The 21,232-nt window shown below is 41.0% G+C and overlaps 1 protein-coding gene across 1 annotated transcript; it reads left to right on the top strand.

The window, feature by feature from the left end:
- The first annotated feature begins 814 nt into the window (after positions 1-814).
- LOC141786577 (SUMO-activating enzyme subunit 1-like) lies at positions 815-19,921 on the top strand. Its single transcript, XM_074665184.1, has 9 exons — positions 815-1,031; positions 1,675-1,786; positions 3,558-3,731; positions 7,292-7,437; positions 7,636-7,738; positions 8,412-8,517; positions 13,726-13,870; positions 15,949-16,018; positions 19,723-19,921. The coding sequence occupies exons 1-9, from the start codon at positions 940-942 to the stop codon at positions 19,813-19,815; spliced, it is 1,041 nt and encodes a 346-aa protein (XP_074521285.1). The 5' UTR covers positions 815-939; the 3' UTR covers positions 19,816-19,921.
- The last annotated feature ends 1,311 nt before the right edge of the window (positions 19,922-21,232 follow it).

Below are 21,232 nucleotides of genomic sequence, written 5' to 3'. Positions count from 1 at the left end.
TGTCAGTGCTAGTTTGTTGGACTGGGGGAAGCAAATCGATGCATGAAGTTTCCATTGTAAATTCAGTGAAGGATTTAGCAAGAGACAATTTTCTGTGTTAATGTAAAAATAAATTGTTGTTGCGGTTAAACTACAGAATTATGCAAATAAAGTGAAGACTTGAAAACGCATGATTAACTTTTGTTTTTAGTCAATTGTTTGCAAATCTGTTTTTGACTGTTGATTGTTAATCTGTTGTTTCTCATCTAGCTCTGGAAACTGGTAGTTTAACCGGTTTTTTGTTTTATGATTCTTATGCATAAGGAACCACAGGGTAAGTAAAGCAACTGAAAAAATATAAAGATTTAAGCACTAATATAATTGAATGGTCTTTTATAAATTTCACTGATGTCTTGTTTCACAGTGTCCCCTCGCTTCTTTTCCCAAAGGCAGATAAAATCTGGAGGTATCTTATCCTGCGAGACAAAACTCAGGGAAAAAATACCCCAATCACTGCCTTGATCGATTGTCTTGTATCATAGATTAAACAACTGTATGTTTGATTGAAATCTACAATCTGTCAAGTTTCATTTTGAGATTGATTTACAGTTAAAAAATGACTTTGAGTCTCCTCTTTTCACATCTGTACGTGGACACACACGGATTTTGCATCTAACGTGAGGACAGATACATTTTATTTCATAAAACAGCACAGTAGTAATGTAATAAACAATCTTCAACGTTTTCAATATGATATTTAAAAAATAATGAATACATAAAATAAAACTAAAATCGTAATAAAAACGGCCAGGCACATCTTTTGTTTGTTCCCTCAACGTCATCATTCCGCGACCATTCAGCGGGACTGTCTCTGCGTTTGAATCAGTTTCATCTTTAGCTTCACATAAATAGCTCAATTTCAACATTTTTCACGAATTTTAGAGAGCGAAAATTATCGATATGATCGAGAAAGAAGACCCGGTCATCACCGAGGAGGAAGCGGCTCAGTATGACCGACAGATCCGGCTGTGGGGACTGGATGCCCAAAAGAGGTCAGCTAGCTCAGTTAGCCACCCAGAGGCTAATCCGTGCAGAGAGGAGATTTCCAGCTGCACCAAAGTGTTTGAGTTTGATTTAATGACAGCTAACATATAACTGTCTATAGAGACTGAAAGAAAAAATTACAATATTACTTGAGGAAGTGATACCTTCCGATATCAAATTGCTTTTCTCTTTTTTTCAAACGTTTTTACATTACAAGGGGAAAGTTGCAATCAACCCCAAAACAATAGAAACACTATCATTGTTTTAATGTCCCTAAGCATGTTTTGAAAAGCAAGTTGTTAAAGATTACTCAATCTCTTAATGTTCATTAATGTGTAGTTTCCTGTAGTTTATTTAGTTTATGATGTGAAATTACTCTTTTCAGGTGCAATAGGTAATATATTCAGAAGTTGTTATGGCAGGCACTGGCTTGACTTGTTTGATGTGTATGGATTATGTTCTGGTTTTATATTGTTGATGAATATCTCTTCATATTAATGGGACCATATTTAGTGTTAATTTATTATTGAAATCAAATTGACCATGTCATTCAAAGTTTGCTTTACAATTACAATCCAAAGCATATTTTTAATTTTCATCACATTAGCACAAAGTGATCTTCTTCACGTTTCTTTCTGTTGTCTTCTGCAGATTGCGAGGGTCCAGAGTGCTCCTGGCAGGGTTAGGGGGTCTGGGAGCTGAGGTGGCCAAGAATCTGATTCTGGCTGGAGTCAAGGGACTGACAATGCTGGATCATGAAACGGTAAACCTGCTCACACTGATGCCCTCACAAACACATGATTGTGTTTTCAGCTGTTATCAGAGCAGGATGTCACATAAGGAGCAGTTTAGTTTAGTTTAGTTTAGTTTAGTTTATTCACACACACAAACAATACAATACTTGGAGTATACAATAAGCATCTATTCCTCATTATTATTATTATTATTATTTTTTTTTTATTTATTTTTTTTTATATATATACCAAGGGGTCTCCCCAAGGAAGCTATTTAAAGCTTTTAATAGGGGGCCTGGTTTTCCATGAATATAGGATATTGGCCAGATATCCTCAAAACATGGACAACATACAAATAGACAAATAGACAAACAATAAACAATAGACAATCTCAGTATTCTGGTTCCATTGAATTAATGTGAGTTAAGGTAACAGTGTTGGCTAAGGAAGGTGAAGGTATTCATATAATATATTGATCAGCACATTAAATACTAAACATACTTTCTAGAAAGTGGATTTTTAATTTTTTCTTGAAGTGGAGATGGAAAGTGACATTTTCAGTGTTTAATGAAGCTCGTTCCAAATCCGTGGTCCTTTACTTACAATGATAAAGCTTGTACATTTTTTCCAGCAGTTAGACTCTTACTCCTGGTGGTATAGGTGTGCCGAGGAGCACAGATTGGGCTGAGGTTTAGGGTTTAATTTGTGGACAGTCTGGCACATTACACAGGCTTTCTGTAGGTGGTTGTACTCACTAAGCCTCAGAAGGTTGTAGTGGTGGAAAATCTGTTTTGTGGATGCATTAAATTCAGACCATGTTAAGGCACGTATGACTTTTTTTTGGAGTATCTCAAGCTTTTTAAAGTGAGTTGGAAATGTATTACACCATATAATATTGCAGTATTGTAAATAAGGTTCAAGTAAAGATTTGTACAAAATGAGAAGTGCGGAGAGAGGAAGATAATGTCTTAACTTAAAAAACAGGGCAGCATATGTAGACAGTTTGTTTGTGAGGGCTTTCATATGTTTTTTAAAATTAAGAAACTCATCAGTGTAGATCCCCAGGAATTTTGTAGAGCCTTACAATATTTTGTCCATTTATTTTAAGGGAAATTTGTTTAATGTCATCGTTTTTATGGGAGTGGAATACAGCGTCATTTGTTTTGTTGATTTAAACCATGTGTCCATTTTCACTAATTCACTCTTTATGATTTGTTCCAGTGTGTTTGGGTTTTTGTGGGAAAAAAAACAAATTTGTGTCATTTGCAAATAATACTTTGTTTAGTATGGATGCAGAATTGACAAAGTCATTTATGTACAAGATGAAAAGGTATTGATTAGGATGTCAATCTTAATTGTATCCAAAGTTTTAGACAGATCCAAAAAAAGCAGACTCCTGGGTTTCAGCTTTAAAGACATGTTTGGGTGAATTATTTATGACCTGTAAAACTTAAAGATGGCTCCTTGTAAGTTCAGCCTCTACGTTAATGCTTCTCCATGTCCACTAGGTGGTGCCTGTAGCAAATTAACAGTCTTCACTCTTCAAAATACTCAGTGACTTTGTGCCATTAACCCTCATTACAGTCACTGACTTTACATTTGAGTCTGGCTTTTGTTCACTTGTTGAACTGGATTTCAGTGTGTGTTTGGCTCTTTCCATGACTTTTCACATTTCTTCACCTGAATACATCAGTTTAGCTCAGGCATCCCACAGTGGTAATGGAGTTGAACAGTAAAGGAGCTCATAAACAAAAAGCCCACCCTCTCTCTGATCTGCTCCCCTGGTTTTGTCTCCACCAGGTGTCTGAGGAGTCGTGTCGAGCTCAGTTCCTGGCTCCGGTGACGGCTCGGGGTCAGAATAGAGCCATAGCTTCCCTGGAGCGAGCGCAGAACCTGAACCCCATGGTGGAGGTCCACGCCGACTCGGACAGAGTTGAAAACAAACCAGATGACTTCTTCCTGCAGTTTGACGCCGTAAGTGGAACCAAACGTTCACACCGTGCATTATTATCTAATGACTGGGCTGTAAAGGGTGATTTCTGTGAACACTAAACCTGGACTTTTTGATGTGAGGTAAAGAAGTTAAAGAAAAGCTTTAGTGTGTCCACAGTCACAGAAACAGTGTAACTGATAGTTAAAGAGGAGTGTGGTCTTTGTCACTATCAGCTGTTTAGAGCTGCACCGCTCAGACTGACCACTAGATGTCACCTGACGCTCACGTCTAACTGTGAATCACTTGTTTTGCTCTCCCTGGCTGCAGGGCAAAAACACGTGCACCAAGTTTATCTCTTTACCATCATGATGCAATGTTGACTCGAGCTCAGTTTCTCCCTCCGTCTCTAATAATGTTTACATTTCATCCCTGCACCGACTGGTTGGAGGTCTAATTACCCTGATCATGACAAACTGGGACCAGCAGCAGTAAAATGCCTGTGTTTGCCTTATATGGCTGTGTAGGATTTACAGCAGGGCTTTGTGGGTGGAGGAAAGTGATAATGACACGTTCACTTGTCTGTAAAAAAAAAAAAAATCAGGGGGCAGAGCTATTTTTGTTTGCTGTTAAATAGTTGGCATTCATGCTGCAGTGAAAAGTCCCCAAACCAACCGCTGCACTGAGCATCAGCTGACTGAGGGAGGCAGGTTTTACCTCAGGTCTTAACTCCTGGTGAAACAGTCATCTTTAGGTTCGGGAGCTGGATTTCTTCAAGTTTGCTCTCAGACAGTGAGGAGTGTGAGGAGATTTACACACTTTGACCTTCTGCTCCGGCCTTAAAGCTGCCACAGGTGTGCAGGAGGCAAACCCACCAGGTGACTCAGTGATTGACAGATTAGTCCAGGGGTCTGCAACCTTTACTTTCATGAGAGCCGTTTCCCCTCAGCTCACCTGGATGACAGTCATTCAGGAGCCACAAAATCTACTTTATCTTCAAAACAAAGATGAGAAAGTAAAAAAATTGTAAACATAGTAAAACTTGTGAAAAATTATCAAAACTAGAAGTTTTTGTGTTTATAAAATTGTACATGTGTTGTCTTGTTTTTTATATTTATTATAATTTGCAGATATATAAAATAAATAAATAAATTTGTAATGTTTTGCATTTCTTAAATTTGCTAAATTTATGAAATTTCAATCGGTTGCAAAATTTCTGCAAAATTTAACATGTCAAATTTAGCAAAATTAAAAAAAGAAATTCAAAACATGTGAAAAATATTCAAAAAACTTGGAAATTTTTGAAAATTTGCCAAATTTTTTGAATTTGCAAAAAAGAAAAAATTTCCAAAAAAGGAACTCAAGTAACTAGCAAAATTTAGAAATTCAAAAGTTAAATTTTTTTTTATAAATTTCAAACATTTTTATTAAAAAAAAGTCAAAAATGGTAAAAGTCTCAACAAATGTAAAGCTTTATTGACAGAAGTGATGCATATTCAGTATAACAAATGTTAACCCATGATTTTATTTAGTGTCGATGTCTTTAATTATCAATGCCCTCTATATGAAAAAAAAATCTTTATTTTAATCACATTTTTTAAGCTACAAGGAGCCTCTTCAGAGGAGTCAAAGGGCCGCATGAGGGTCCAGAGCCGCAGGTTGAACACCCCTGGTTTAGTCTGTTGTCAGTATTCACCTCCACACGCAGACGTACACACAGTCTGGATCTCTGTTTCCCATCCTGGCTGAAGGCAGACATCATCAGAAGAATAACACAGAGAGGGTTTCACTCCTGTTTTGTCTGAGTTGTCGGCAGTTTCTCCCCTCAGGGGGTGTGAAGTAAAGGTTGGGAGCAGGGAGGAGGGGGAGAGCCGTGAGAGGAGGACGCAGGAGGATGAAAGTAGGACAGAGTGAAGTGAGGACAGTGAGAGATGGATTTAACAGGACAGAGAGGGATGGTCGCTTTCTGAGGATGGAGATAAAATGTAAAAACTAGAAAGCAGAGAGAGAGGGGTCTGTCTCGACTAAAGTGGAGCGGTTGGAGCGTGGTCTCAGTTTTTCTACCAGAGTCCTGAGCACAGAGGGACCAACACTCTGCTCTGTTTGCAGCAAACAGCAAACTTTGAGTCGCTGTGGTTCAGACATGACAGAAGTACGGCGCTGATGACATCATTACATGACAGCCATGACACGACCGTGTTCGCTGTGTCCTGCTCAGGCTCCTCAGGAAGACGTGTCCTCGTCACGCGCTGACCTTGAAAGGACCATTCATGCTTTTATAAGCTCACACATAGATTACTGTAACGCTCTTTATGTCCGTGTTTCCCAGTCTGTCCTGAGCCGCCTTCAGCTGGTGACATGTTATTTTATTTTGTCTTGTTTTATCAGTTTTTATCTGGTTTTATTTTCCTGACGTGCCCCATTGTTGCTTACCAATAAGTCTAAATTATTGGTATTCAAGCTTGGACTCCAAAAATAACCATGAATATTTATTTTCCTCCTCACGACTGTCCTCAGAGTTATACAATAGAAGAGAATAGAGTAGAGTAGAATGACTTTATTGATCCCAAACTGGGAAATTGTTGTGATCACAGCAGAAATTGATGAAGTAAAAGAAAAACACAAAAAATGAAAAGAATAAGATAAAATAAAAACATAAAGACTTTGGTAACAATACAATACAACAGTTAAGATTGTGGGAGAAATATACACCAGATATGTATTAACGTCACTGCCAGTTTCAAAAAGAGAAATTAAATACAGCATTAAAGCAAATCACACGACCTCAGGAACATGTCCTAAACTTTGGTAGTGATGAAATAATTTCTCGTTGTCTTCAGAAAATTGTCCTTGAATAAGTCTTTTTACTTGTTGTGGGAGTGTCAATAAACCTGCCTTTAGTTTCATTTATTTATCAAGCTTTACTCCTCCTCAGCTCACAGGATTTATGTTAAAATGCTGAATAAAACTGTTCAAGAGGGGTCGCCAACAACAACTCAAAGACTTAAAAAGATGTTGAAATCAAACTCAGGATTTTAGCATATACCCTGTTAACCAATAAAGTGTCAATCAATCAATCAATCTTAATTTGTATAGCCCCAAATCATAACAAATGTTATCTCAAGACACTTTACAAGAACATGAACGGGTCTCATCCTGAGTTTTAGGTCTCAGAGCAGAAAGCAACAGAGGCTGTCAGAGCTTCCCAGAGGTTCATAGGATCAGTTTCATATGTCAGGATGGACCAATCACTGATCACCCACAATTAAGGAAAACAGCACCAATCGATCGGCTAACTGATCAATCAGTGCATGTTGAAATAAGACATTTCTACTGAGATAAAGACATGAACACTTGCTGAGATCTCAGTTTTTACAGGTGGAGTTTATTTCATGAATCTCAAACGTGAAACTTGAGATGTTTGTGTCATAATTTTCTGCAGCTCTCTTCAGTCAGACACAGAGTGAAGCAGATCGTCTGTCTCTGATGAAGACGCTCAGACGGCTGCTGTGTGTTTACCTTAACCTGAAGCTGACCTCCTCCCTGATCCTCCTCCTCCAGCGCCGTGCGTTGACCCTCCCTTTCTCCCTGTGTTCCTCCTCAGGTGTGTCTGATGGGCTGCTCCAGGGACCTCATGGTTCGGGTGGATCAGCTCTGCTCTCAGCACAGCATCAAGGTCTTCTGTGGCCACGTCTACGGTTACTATGGTTACATGTTCTGCAACCTGGGCAGGGAGCACAGCTACGTGGAGTGAGTGTTTACCTCGTCACAGCCTGGTCGGTTAAACAGACGATAAGGAGTGATGCTCGTCTGCAGCTCTGTGTCGACCTGGAGCTGGATTAAAGAAACGCTTTCTGCTGCGTTTAACACCAGACTGTTCCTCACACAGCGTTAGAGCGTCTCAGGGTTTTTCTGATTTATTCATCCTCACCTTCTCTCTCCTTAAAGGGAAAAACCCAAAGTGGTCAAACCCAAAACTGAAAACTCAAACGACGGCCCGGAGGCAAAGAAAGCCAAAGTGGACGCCAACGAGACCACCATGGTGAAAAAGGTACGACCACAAGACCAGAGTTTAACCACCCTGAGACGTGACACCTGAGAAAGTTTTTACCTCTTACTTTTAGTAATTTATCTGATTTGATTTGATTTTGCAGAAAAAATGTCTTAGTTGAAGATATTAAGAGAGAAAACGACGCCTGAAATGTTTTTAAAGAGCTGGAAAAATGAGGAAAGAAAGGTTTACTTTTTAGTTTCTTGTGTAAAAAACTTTATTCGCACTTTAAGAAGTTTGCTGAGGAAGATTTTTTATTATGAAATAAATCATTTCTCCACTCGTCACATGGATCAGGCTCATACAGAGACAGTTTTTATTAAAATTAAGACATAAACATCGACCTGGTTTCACTCAAAGTAACGAGCAACAGGATTTTCTTTCCAATCAGAGAAACTTTATTCAGTCACATTTTCCCTGTAATCTTACATGGGCTGTAATTATTAGTTAGTTATCAGTTAATTATCAGTTATTTATCAGTAATGATGTGATTCAGTCTCATCCTGTGGGTCAGATGGAGGTTTAACAGAGTTTTTTCAGGGGTCTGTTTACGCTCAGCTCAGTCTGTAAAATACTGTCTAATAATAAAACGACCAACCAATGGGATGAGTAACTTTAAGCACATCTTTAATCATTGTTAATTTAATGATATATTTTCTCTCTGACCAATCAGACGATGAGTTTCTGCTCCCTGAAAGAGGCTCTGGAGGTGGACTGGACCACTGAGAAGGCCAAAGCCGGTCTGAAGCGAACCCCCGTGGACTACTTCCTGCTTCACGGTATTTACAGCATCTTTTCCTGACGTTAGAGCAGAGTTTGGAGCTTTTAAAGGAAATTGTAATTTCTTTAGGGATGGGAATTGATAAAATGTTGTCAATACCGATTCCCTTATCACTTCCTGTTGTTAATTTTCTTGGTACAAAAAGTATCTTTACAGGTTTTCTGTGTCAACAACATTTAATTGAGTTTATACTGTAAGTGAATAAAATGTAACTGGTCCCTGAGTCTGGATATTTCTGGACATAATTAAACAGAAACAGGTCAAAATTTCACACAATGTGACGTTGATGTTCTGTGTTATAATATATTAATAATTGAAGTAGGCCATCTAGTGTCTCAAAGTTGTTATAGCAATAGTTTAAGTTGTTTGGAACCTTTCCGTCAGCCTTTCATTAGCCTGTTAGCTTTTAGCATTTGAAATTCTTAGTATTTTTTACAAAGAGTTGATGTGATATGTTTCTGTGATGAAAGTTGAAATTCTATTCTGAAGCTGAAGTTATACTGATGTATGCTAACTGCTAGCATATCAATGCAGTTTCCCATATACGTTAGCATTGAGCTAGCACTATTTTGTTATTTTGGTGAATAAGGTGATTTATACCATGTTGAATGTGCTGAATATGAATCTCCTGAGAGAGAGTAATGTACATTTCTTTATGAAGCCAGTTCTTCAGGAAAACTTCAAGCTGAAAATCCTGAATCTAGCTAATGTCAGTGTAGTTTCTCAGTTTTTAAACCTTAAACTAAAGTATAAAATATTATTTAGATCAGAGGAAACAAACCTTTGATTTGTCAGGTTTATGTCACAGAGTCACAGCTCTCTGAGGAACTTTATAAAAAGGAAACAGACTGATTTTAGTTTGTCTTTAATCCATGAAGTCGTACTTTAAGTCATCGTTATGTTTTTGTGATTGAGTCTGTATTAACACTTGGTGTCTGACTGGGTGGAGGAGGAGGTGGAGGAGGAGGTGGAGGAGTATCTGAGAGGTCTGCTGAGCTTCCTGTGTGGGAGGAAAGACACAAACAGAGTTTCCATAGAGAGAAATAAAGAGGAGGAATCCTGAAAGCTCTGAAAAAAGGACAGAAAACAGAAACTGAGAGCGTGGAGGATCTCTGCTTTAAATTTCTCTTTAGGCTGACGATCCATCAGAGCAGCGCTGGTTTGTTTGTTTGTTTGTTTGTTTGACAGAAAGGTTATAGTGTCTAAAGATGGAGCAGCTCAGAGTCAATCAGTGGATGTGAACGTCGTCACGTGATGAGGACGGTTAAACCTGAAGGAAACTTTGACCCTCAGAGGGCGTATGAAAGGTCACTTCCTGTTTCCAGCCCGTTTACGCCTGATGACCTTCTCTTCAGAGCGGTTACTGCGGCGCCCGTCACCTGGCCCTGTACCATCCTCGCCCTGTGCACGCCACTTTCCATCACACGCCGTCCATGACCAGTCATGTGCACCGAGCAGAGAACAGAGAACAGAGACACGGCGAGCAGCAGACGCACGCTGGCAGGCTGAAAAAAACAAACTAACGCAAAGATCAGAAACATCCAGGAAATGGTCAGTCAGCGGTGTTAGCTGTGTGGTTTAATGACAGGATGCAGTTGATCAATGACTCTGACTCTGCTCCAGGAAGCAAACATTAAAGTTTTCTGTTTGGACCTGAGCGTTTACAGGTTTTCTATCAGCACAGAGACAAAATGTGGATCTGTAGTAGTCTGCTGGACAGGAAGATCTAAAGTTTCTCTGGATGTTTTCATCTCAGCGTTGACCTTCAGCCTTACTCTCTCTCCACCTGAAACCCGTCTCAGCAGCCTCGCCCGTCTCCAGGGTGACGTCAGCTTGATTTGTTTGTTGAGGTGGAAAAAAAAAACGGCTCGATGTTGTTTTTATGTAGTGATGTGAGACAGGAGGAGGGTGATTATTCCTCCGCTGCTGATGCTAAAATTGGAGCCAGCGGTTGTTGTTTTGAGGCGAGCGATGAGGAAGTGGCTCTTCCTCTGTTACAACTGCTTCCTGTCTCACTAAGAACAGAGATCTGAACCGCAGAGGGTGTGTGTGTGTGTGTGTGTGTGTGTGTGTGTGAGAGTGTGTGTTATCTTTTGATTTAATTTCCAATATTAAAAAGCTTCATTACAGAGCCGTGAGAAAAGACGAAGCAGACACAGAAACATTAGATTAATCACAGATATCAGCGCGTAGGAACAAAGTCAGATTTATTATCAGAGTCCAACACATGGAGGGAAAACAACAACCAGACAGATTCATCATGTTTTATAAAGTTACTCTAACAAATGAGAAAACCAAAGTAAAAAGTCCTGTTAGTGAATTATTCTGTGAACATTCAGACTGTTAAAACTGTAAATCAGTGTTTCCCAATCCTGGTCCTGGAGGACCCCCTGCCCTGCTTGTTTGAGATGTTACCTGACTCCAGCACACCTGGTTTAAATGATCAGCTCGTTATCAGGCTGGAGCAGAGCTTGATGACGAGCTGATCATTTGAATCAGGTGTGCTGGAGTCAGGTAACATAAAACCAAGCAGGGCAGGGGTCCTCCTGGGGTCTGTACTCTGGAGCTGGATTAGCTCTTAGAGAGATCACTTCCTGGATAAGTTTGGGGTTTTCCGTACTACAAATGTGGATCTCTTTTTATCCAGACACGTTGCCACGGTAACTGATGCTGAACGCCAAACCTGGTCCGGAGCAGGTTCAGTTCCAGGATCAGAGCTCACGGGGTGTGACAGACCGCCCGCTGACCAATCGCTTCTCTCGGGGCATGAAAGACCGCTCAGTCACCAATTAGCTCAGCTGGAGTGAAGTCCTCTGGCGTGGGAGCGCCCCCTGTCTTTTTGGCCCAACATTTTTTCTTCTGGGCTGTGAACAAACAATATCTGCGAAGGACAGATTCAGTGAATCCTTCATAGCCTCACATATCCCAAGATTCATTGCGCATGAACGCCAAACATAATGGACACGTCCAAACTCCAAAAGGAGTCCTGTTTTATCCACATATGAAGGATACCTGGCAACAACTATGTGATTGTGTTTCTAAAACATCAAAGAATATTTAGTTTTTCTGTGTGAAAATATGTTTGGGCTCTTTTCAAGTAATATACTTAATATAAAAACAGTTCTTTATAAATCATCTCATTATTGTATAAAATATGTTCAAAATTGTAAATTTTCTTGGGAAAAAAACTTGATGTTTTTTAATTTTTTTTACAGGGAATTCAAAAAAGACATTAAATCATTTCAGCAGCTTGTAATTTTATACTTTTTTATTTATCATCCCCCCAGCACTTGATCAAATGTTGAGAATGTACGTTGTTGCCTTACTCTCATGTAAATGGTGGTTCTATACTCTATCAATAGGGATAATAATAATAATGATAACAATTATAATAATAATGATAATAATAATAATAATAATAATAATTATAATAATAATAATAACAATAACAATAATAATAATAATAATAACGCAAAGTAATAAAGAGATAGTAGAAATCATCCTGTTTAAATGTGAGGTTTTGGTTTACGTGTGTTTAAAAGTAATGTAAGCCTGACAGGTGAGGGCGGTGCTGTGTGACGTCGAGGGTGACAAACAGGAAATGCTTCGTAGACCAGACCGTCTCAATTCAGTTCGGCCTTTGTGGTCTACACAGGCTACAAAGACCGGGTCCTCTGAAGGCTACAGCCTCTATATTGGGACACAGCTATTATCTGACTGATCATCATCACTGAGACATCGTCAGGGAAAAGTAGAAATGTGTGAAAATGGAATCGTTCCTACTGAGCATTTTGAAGGATGTTTTTATATTTATTTTTTATTTGCTCCCACCTCTTTTCCCCACTGCTATAACACCTGCAAACAAACTGCCTGTAATGAGCGTTTTCCTTGGGATTTGTAGGAGAGTGACTCTTTCTAATGATGAGGTGGGATATGATGCTGATCACACACACACTGACTGACAACATGAATGAATAAGGACCTGACTGCCCGTGTCCTCACATGATGAGATAGGATTTATGCTGAAAAATAGACTCAACTTTTTTGCACTTTTTTTGTTATTCACCTGAAATGTTCCCCTGATTATAAATTCACTCTGACGACGACCAGCTTGAAACTCTAACGAAGACTTTAAACAGACTTTTATCCTTTAGCTTTAAGCTCAGTTTCTGTTGGTAAACACAACAGTCTGAACCTGTCGGTGGTAAAGAAAGTGCTTTGAATAAACCGGCTTTCATTTCTTTTTTTACCCCTCAGCTCACACAGTGTCAGCCCTGTGTCTGTGGAGCTGAGTCTCTGGTCTTATTAATCCTGTAAATATCAGAGTGTGAAAACAATAAACTGTTTACTCTCAGTGTGACCTTCACACAGGCTTCAGTGTAGAGACAGGTCTGAAATATTTCCTCTGCTTTATTCTGACACCTCTACACGTGTGTGTGTGTGCAGAGATCAAATCATTTTTCCGTGCTGTGCCCGTCATTAGCTCCTCTTATGAAACTCTGCTGAGATTTTTCTGCCTGAGGGTGAAACGTTTGTGCCACGCTTTAACTTTCTACTGACACCGCTGAGTGATAAAGGGCAGAGCCAGGATGATTCACAGCTTTAATTCATCTGTGTGTGTGTGTGTGTGTGTGTGTGTGTGTGTGTGTGTGTGTGTGTGTGTGTGTGTGTGTGTGTGTGTGTGTGTGTGTGTGCCTCGCTGGTGGAAATGGCCGTGGGAGGACTTCCTCTTGTGGTTGAAGTTAATGGACGAACAGGAAACGTGGGGGCGAGGTGTTGATGTGTGGCAGAGTGCGAGGAGTGTGTGTGTGTGTGTGTGTGTGTGTTTGAATCATGACCAAATAAAGTGTGTGTTTGTGATTGTCAGCCGACCCTGCAGCTGACACAGGAAGCGCTAATGTTTCCTTACTGAGCATGTGCAGCAGGATTTATGCAACGCCCTGGTGTGATTGGCTGCAGGGAGACGATCTTAATCACATGAAAGGTTGATGGTGCAACGGCACGCTGATGGTATCGAGGTCTGAGGAAGGCAGAGGATGAAATGATGTCTTTCCATGAGGCTGAGCTGAGCGTGTCGTCCTCTTAATGCGTGTTCAACCAGAAATGTTATTAATGTTCACGGTTTGGAAAAAGTTGCTCCAGACGTCTCTCTGCAGCCTCTGAGCTGATCTCTGTTTCTCTCTGTATCTCGTCTCCATCTCCACAGTTCTGCTCAAGTTTCGTACGGACAAAGGCCGTGACCCTGACCCACAATGCTTTGCAGAGGACTGTGAGACCCTGAAACAGATCCGTGGAGATGTCCTGGAGGCCTTGGGGGTGGGCAGCGACCTCCTGAGCGAGGACTTTGTGAGGTATGAAGCCTGTGAGGGTTTCAGAAACGACTGACGGAGAGTCTCATGTTTAAATCAGTCTGATCAGTTTTTAACTTTTTCATAACAGTCATCACAGACGAACTGTTGGAGCTTTGTCAGTTAACAGGATCATCTAGCTTCACTTTTCAACCCCTGACTCCAATCAAGTCCAGTTACTGTAAACACATAAACTCCTGTTTGATAGAAGGTTAAAAACCTGAAGATGGAAGTTGTCAGGTTTTTTCTGGTGCAGATGCTGCTTTGACCCCCGAGAATAACCATTTACTGCAAAAAAGACAAAAAATTTCCCCCAGAAAAAAAAAAAAAAAAAAAACTTAAAAATCTGTTGGTTTTTTTTGTTATTTTTTATTTTAATTTTTCAAACAAAAATCTTACAAATAGTATATCCACATTAGTTTTACAGAATATACGAAACAACAAGGAGAAAAAAGGAAAAATTAGAATAAAATAAAAATAAACAATAAAATAAATAAAAATAATAATAATAATAATAATGATAATAATAATAATGGTGATAATAATAATGATGATAATAAAACAAAAATAGGACAAAAATATGTATATATATATGTATATTTATTTAAAAATAATGGTAAAATAGAGTAAGACCCACAACAGGTCAGTAATCACCTGGAGCCTCTACGTAGTTATAAAGTAGAGTCGTAAAAATCTGTTTTTAGTCATTATTGAATGGGTCTTTACATGTATTGATTGATTTATTTTGTTGAGTTTCATTGTTGGACTCTTTCCTAAAGTGTGTTTCCATCAGTTCAGAGGATAATAAAGTCTGTCTGATCAGTAATCTGTATTTGTTGTTGGGATTATCTCCTGACAGTGATATGAGGGAAGAGCAAACCCAACTAACCCTGACCTCAAACTGTGAACACAACATTACTTTGTATTTGTCATGGAGTTAAACCAAAGTCAAAGGTGCATTACAGACGTGGATTTCCTTACACCTCATTAAAAAATGAGTAAAACAGTCACTAAGAAGTTAAAACAAGCAGAATTAAAGCTGTAAACAGTGTTGGTCTCCTGTCCCTAACGCCAGTTTCACCTTCACTGCCAAGGTTCCATCCCTTTATAATGTGTGTTTTCCCGCCTTCAGTGAGTCACATGACCAGCTGCACGGAACTGTCAGTCATTGTGACATCATCACCACCTGCTGCCCTCTCAGGAGTCAAACTGAAGTTCTAGAATCATCTCCTCATAGCTGCCACAGTTTTAACAAAATCTTTATAAAATCAGATGATTTCATTGTAAATTTCATCAGGAATCCATCCATGACATTTTTAAAGCTGTACCACTTTGACTTTTTTGTGTAGAGGCCTAACTGCTGCAGCTTGTGTGGAGCTGGATCCTCCTCTCCCATTCATTCCAACAGGAGGAGCTGAAACAGCTTCTTTGGGGTTCACTGACTTTGAGGGCTCGCCATTAAAAAACTGTTTGAGAAACAACAAATTCATACAGAGCTTTTGTAAAGCAGGGTCCACTCTGTCACCTTAGCAAATTTCAAGCTGGTACCATTTATGGCCTAGGAGGAGATAACTTTTGTTTGTGACCCAAAAAAGTGGGCTAACTTTATTTTGAAAGGCAAATTTACAGGGGTGTCTGCGTATAATTTGTGTGTCTCAATAAGAAAAACATTTTAATGTTGGTTTGATCTCTCTACAACATTCCTACTGCCAATGAGAGCTATTTTAATGTGCCTAGGTGGCGCTAGAGAGCACATTTTGGTTTGTTGGGCTGAGCCTGTGAATGTTTCCCTTTACTAATGCAGAAAAAACAGCCTCAGTCATGTGACCATACTAAGAAGACGCTTTAAGTAGACAGAGGTCTAACGACTGCTGGCACCTCCAGGCCTCAGACCAGCTCTGTGTCTGTGTAAAATTAAACTTTTTCATATGTTTGGTCTTAAAGCAGAAGCATTCATTAGGTCAAACTGCTGTGAGAAAGTAAATATAAGGTACAGTCCCTAAAGTCTGCAGGTGAGGGTCTCACAGCTTTCATTTCTCTCTAAGACCTGGTTTAGTGACAGTGTGTCTCTGTGTCCTCAGCTTCTGCTTCTCAGAGATGTCCCCTGTCTGCGCCGTTGTGGGAGGAGTCCTGGGACAGGAAGTAGTTAAGGTAAGCATCAGAAGCTTTGTGGAGTATCTGTAGCACAAACACAGAGCACCAGCCGTCTGTGAGGATCTGATCTGAAGCTGTGAGCGGTGCAGAGAGCCAGCCCGCTCTGATGGAGTCAGTCAGCTGACAGGTGGCCGCTCAGCCGGCTCCTGGGTCGACCTCAGAGAGACGGCTTCTGATAGGATGGAGCCATGCTTTCATGTTGTTTCCTCCAAACCCTGAGCCCACCATCTGAACGTGGAGCAGAACCCAGACCCACCAGACCAGGAGACGGTTTTCAGTCTTCTTTGGTCCAGTTCTGGTGAGCCCATGTGGATTGTAGCCTCAGCTTCCTGGTCTTGGCTGATAGGAGGGTCACTCCTTTGACCTTTGACCTCTGACCTCTGGCACCAACAAGGCTCTTGGTCCCAGAGACCTGCTACTCTCTGGATATTTGCTCTGTAAACCCTTGAGGTGGTTGTGGGTTGAAATCCCAGTAGATCAGCAGATTGTGAAACCCTCAGAGATGCTGCCGTGTGATTGGCTGATTGGGTGTTTGCCTTAACGAGCAGCTGAACAGGTGTTCCTGATGAAGAGGCAGGTGGGTGGGTTTGTTTGGGTCTTTCTTCCTGAAGGGTTGGTAATCATGAAGTCATCTGAGGAATGTGTAACAGCCCTGCTCTGTTTCCCGCCTGTTTCCCGTCTGTTTGTGCTGAATTATTGAAACGCTCTTAAATTAGCCGTTGTCTGCGCCGGGCGTCAGGCTGCGGTCTGATTCTCAGACTCTCTGCTCCCTGAGGTCACAGCAGCTGTTGAGATTCTCCTCGCTGATAAAAACAGCATCATTATTTCATGGAAGTTTTCTCAGCGTGTGACCTGAAAACAGGATTCATGGAGAACATATCATATCACCGAGCCGACCCTGGCTGAGGCTGAGGCTGAGGCTGAGGCTGAGGCTGAGGCTGAGGCAGGGTTCAGGCTGAGGCTGAGTTCACTTCAGGGAAACAGAGATGGAGTGATGCAGGGAGGGGCAGACGGTAAAGCTTCAGACTACAGCTTCCCGTCCCTCTGATGATGATGATGATGATGATGATGATTGTGATGATGGTGATGATGAAACCTGCTGTAACACCCCGTGTCAGCCGTGTCTCTCCGGGTCAGTCTGCCTGCTGCGGCTCACAGACGTCTGAACCGACCATCCCTCTGAAGACGCGCTCTGTGCTGTTTTGGCGGCGTGTTGGCGGGAGCTGCAGTCAGCTGATCCAGTCCTCTGAGCTGCACTGACCCAGATAACTGAGCTCTCACTGCCTCTGCTCTCTGACTACATATCCCATCATGCTCTGGGGCAGCTGTGTATCACAGACTCAGCTCAGATTACTGCTGATTAAAGCTGAATGGATCATCGTAACACTTCTGGACGGTCGGAGCTGTTTTTTTTTTTTCAGTTATCTTTTTATTTATGTATTTTCACAGCTGGTTTTTAATTATTATTACCACATATTAATCTGAACTTGCTCTGGGAAAGCAGCTCTGTTTTATTAACAGCTGCAAAAACTGAAATCAAAACAAGTGTTTTTGTCTTATTTTAAGTAAAAATAGTCTAATTATATTCAATCTGAGCCACGTTCACCTGATTAGTTCAGGAAAATGTCTGATTTCAAGTTGTTTAAAGACTAAATGAGGTCTGAATTGTTGTAACAAGTAAAAAAATACCGATTGAAGAAGAAAAAATTGCTCAAAAATTAGCTTGAAACTAGAAAAATGACTTAATACAAGTTACTTTTCTCTCTCTTTAAGTCTAATAAAACATTTTTCTGCTGAAAATAAAACAAAAACACTTGATAAGATTTAGTTTTTTTCCAGTGTGACTGATTTAAGGTATTAAAAAACAGAAAAGACGCTGGTATTTCTTATACAGCATGGAAAAATCGGAAAATGAGCTCAGAAAAATTTACTTTTAAAGTTTCTTGAAATGAATCTTCAGTCTTTTCCTCTTTACGAGCAGCTACAGAGCGGTTTTTTTCTCATAACATCTTGAAATGAGACATTTCCCTGCTCCTGTCAGCTGACTGTGGCTCATATTGAGTCAAAGCTCTGATAAAATGAGACAAACAGCGGCTGATCTCAGTTTCTGCTGAGTTCACTTTCATCACCGTCAAACAGGAAACTTCAGATATTTCCATCACTTCAGTGAAACCTCTGAGTCATAGTTTGCTGAAATCTCTCCTTCCTCTGAAACAATGATCAGTTTAATCAGCTCATTAACGTTAAAGAGACGCAGCGAGTGAACAGATAACTGTGGTCAGGAGTTATCTTCCTCAGAAGATGTTTGGGAAGGATTAAAAAGTTTATGTAGAGTTCATGAAGCTGCTCAGTTTTCCTTAAATCAGACCTGAACACAGGCTGAAGTTTGATTTTTCAGTGTAAAGCTGAAACTGTTTGATGTTGAGACTCGATGGCTCGTTTTATACAGAAAACTCGTCACCACTGAAAACCTGTCGACAAAACATCCCGTGGTGTTAAAGAAGTTTCCCTCTCTGAGATAGAAAGATGATCTGGAGAATGTAAACTGATAAATTAACACGTTTTTCCCTTTTTCTGTAGCCTCTTAGCTCCTCCTGCTGAAGTCAGTGAATATTAATCACTTTAATTAAAAACAAGCTGCGTCTGTCAGCTCGTAGTTTGTCCTTAGAGAACTCACAGATGATGATTTTATTCCTGCTGTTCGTTGTTCAGGCTGAGTGCTGAGGGTTAAAGTTCTGCAGGAGTTTTGGTTTCTTTTAGGTAAACTCAATATTTAAACTGGCTCCTCCTCCTTGGCTCAGTGCCAGCTGCAGCCCACACCTACATCTCCGAACATGACTATGTGAACACACTGACTAGCCCAGAAACCACCTGTAGCATCATGTTTCTATGTGGGAGAGACTAGAGAGCTGTGCACCTGACTTAGCATGTTAGCACAAGCTAATCACAGGTATCTGACACATACCTGGTTAGCTTAAAGCTAACTCACATCGCTCTTTGTCCTGTGTTGCTCTCCAAGCTCCTGAAAGTGAGTGAAAATGGAGCTAAGCTTCACCCTCATTTAGGAAAAAGTTTCATCTGTTTGGAGTTTTGTTTCACTTTGGTTGTTTTTCTTTCTCCATGCTACATCTGCTAACGTAGCTTCTCTGATTAGCTTCATCCACTGGCTTATCAAGCAAAGTCACCTGTGCACTGGGTGCGCTGTGATTGGCTGATGTAACCACGCTTACTCTCCACCCAGAAACGTCCTGATAAAACTAAAACATCACCATCCAGGCAGAGGAGGGGTTTGAGGCAGACACTGACACTGACACACATGTGTAGAGGCTCAGAGGAGACGATGGAGCAGGGTTTGTGTTATCATGTCTCCTAAGAGTTGCTCATAATGGTCAAGTGGTGTATTTCCTGGATGTTTGTGTCTTTATTGGAGAGGACTCAGAGGACTCAGAGGACTCAGAGGACTCAGTGGACTCAGAGGACTCAGAGGACTCAGAGGACTCAGAGGACAGAGCAGTCTGAACACCAGGTCTGATCTGGGCCTGTATCTGTGTTTGGAGCCAGTGGAACATGTGAAGCTGTGTCTCAGTGGGCTGTCCTGATGTCTGACGGTGTGAAGGAGTTTTATCTTTCTGAGACGATCATATGAAATTTCAAAGAGGTAAACTAACGTGAACTTCTGTCTGTCTCTGTGTGTGTTTCAGGCGCTCTCCCAGAGAGACCCTCCCCACAGGAACTTCTTCTTCTTCGACGGTCGTAAAGGAAACGGCATGGTCGACTTCTTCGGACCAAAATGAACCAGTGTCCCACTTTAAAGCAAACGTTTTGCTCTGTCTGATTATTTATACCAGTCGTTGTTCCACAAATCAAAAGATGAATCTGTTTCACTTCCAGCTTCAGACTCTGATTCACTGTTTTTTTTTTTACATTTGCTAATAAAACATGAAGAAAAGTTTCTGACACGTCTCTGGATTTATTTACAGCTCCCTGTCTGCGTGATATCGAATCAGACTTTATAACCAACAAACAACAGCTCAGGCTGCAGAAACTGAAATATTATCAAGTGTTTTTATCTTTTTTCTTCTTATTCTAGTTTCAGGCTAATTTTCTCTTCTTCCATTAACTGATTTTTTTGTTACTTGTTACAGAAATTCACAGAAACTGTGAAGTTTGCTCGTGAAGGACGCTGAGGAAATGTTGAGTAATCAGATCGAGCTGTGACAGAAATCAGTGAGTGTGAGAGCTGAAGGGAAAATCAGCTGATGCTGCAGCACAGAGTGTGTGTGTGTGTGTGTGTGTGTGTGTGTGTGTGTGTGTGTGTGACTGTACTTGGTAAAGACCTGGGCTCCTCAGACCAAACATGGCCGTGCTGTGTCTGGGTGTGGGGGCTGCTTGTTGAGACGATCCTGAGGACGGACGTGAAACGTTTCCTTTCTTTCCCCAATAAGGCAACAACAAAAATAAACAAAAACAGCGTTCAGAGCAGCTCGGGGGGAAACCAGCTCCACGCCTGACTCAGCCCCTGGGCGTGGCGGCTGGTTGAACCTGTGCAACCTGAGCTGCAGAGCCGTGTTTAACCATAGAAGGAAAGAAAAGTGACACTTGCTGTGATGCCGTTAACTTCTGCAGGAGCTGAGAGCTGCGTGCCTGCTGCACGGTCACAGCCGGCGTGGAGGCAGAGCAGGGTCACCCAAAGGTCAGAGCGCTCAGGTGTAAATACCTGCAGACGCTTTATTTAATCAGTGCAGGTTTTCTTCACTTTGCATCAACATTTTCTCTCTTAGTGTAGTTTTTTTTTTATCCACCACCAGTCTGCCTGTTGATGACTCCAGCTCCACACACACCATGAGAAGCAACAGTGGAGGAGGCTGCATCCTCTTCACACGCACTTCATGGTGTTTAAAAACTCAGACGCTCAACAATCACTTCTACATTTAAAGCTCCGAGCAGCAGACGCTTTCATCATCATCACGCCGTCCTGAAAACGCTGAGAGCTTTCCTCCTGAGCCCACACGGAGCACGCCGTGGACTGGACGTGAACCGTGTGAGTCTGGAAGTGTCTGAGCGCTGAGTGAGCTCGTTCACAGCGATATGAGAAAGACTTCAGATCCATGTGTTTGGTCGGTTTGTGGAGACAAAAACAGAAAAATGGAGATTCAGAGATTTTACTGACAGGAGAGAAAGACGACCTCAGCGTCCTCACCTGACCTTCAT

Source organism: Halichoeres trimaculatus, unplaced genomic scaffold (assembly GCF_033239565.1).
Source record: "Halichoeres trimaculatus isolate MK-OKI-2021-1 unplaced genomic scaffold, fHalTri1.1 fHalTri1_scaffold_227, whole genome shotgun sequence".
NCBI classification, from domain to species: domain Eukaryota; kingdom Metazoa; phylum Chordata; class Actinopteri; order Labriformes; family Labridae; genus Halichoeres; species Halichoeres trimaculatus.
This window is presented reverse-complemented; position numbering and strand designations above follow the sequence as displayed.

What these genes read in the sequence shown, in the direction of transcription:
- LOC141786577 (XM_074665184.1), top strand. Translation starts at nt 940, where the DNA reads ATGATCGAGAAAGAAGACCCGGTCATCACCGAGGAGGAAGCGGCTCAG. An exon ending in GGACTGGATGCCCAAAAGAG is followed by an intron (nt 1,032 to 1,674) that starts GTCAGCTAGCTC and finishes TGTCTTCTGCAG; the next exon opens with ATTGCGAGGGTCCAGAGTGC. An exon ending in AGGGAGCACAGCTACGTGGA is followed by an intron (nt 7,438 to 7,635) that starts GTGAGTGTTTAC and finishes CTCTCCTTAAAG; the next exon opens with GGAAAAACCCAAAGTGGTCA.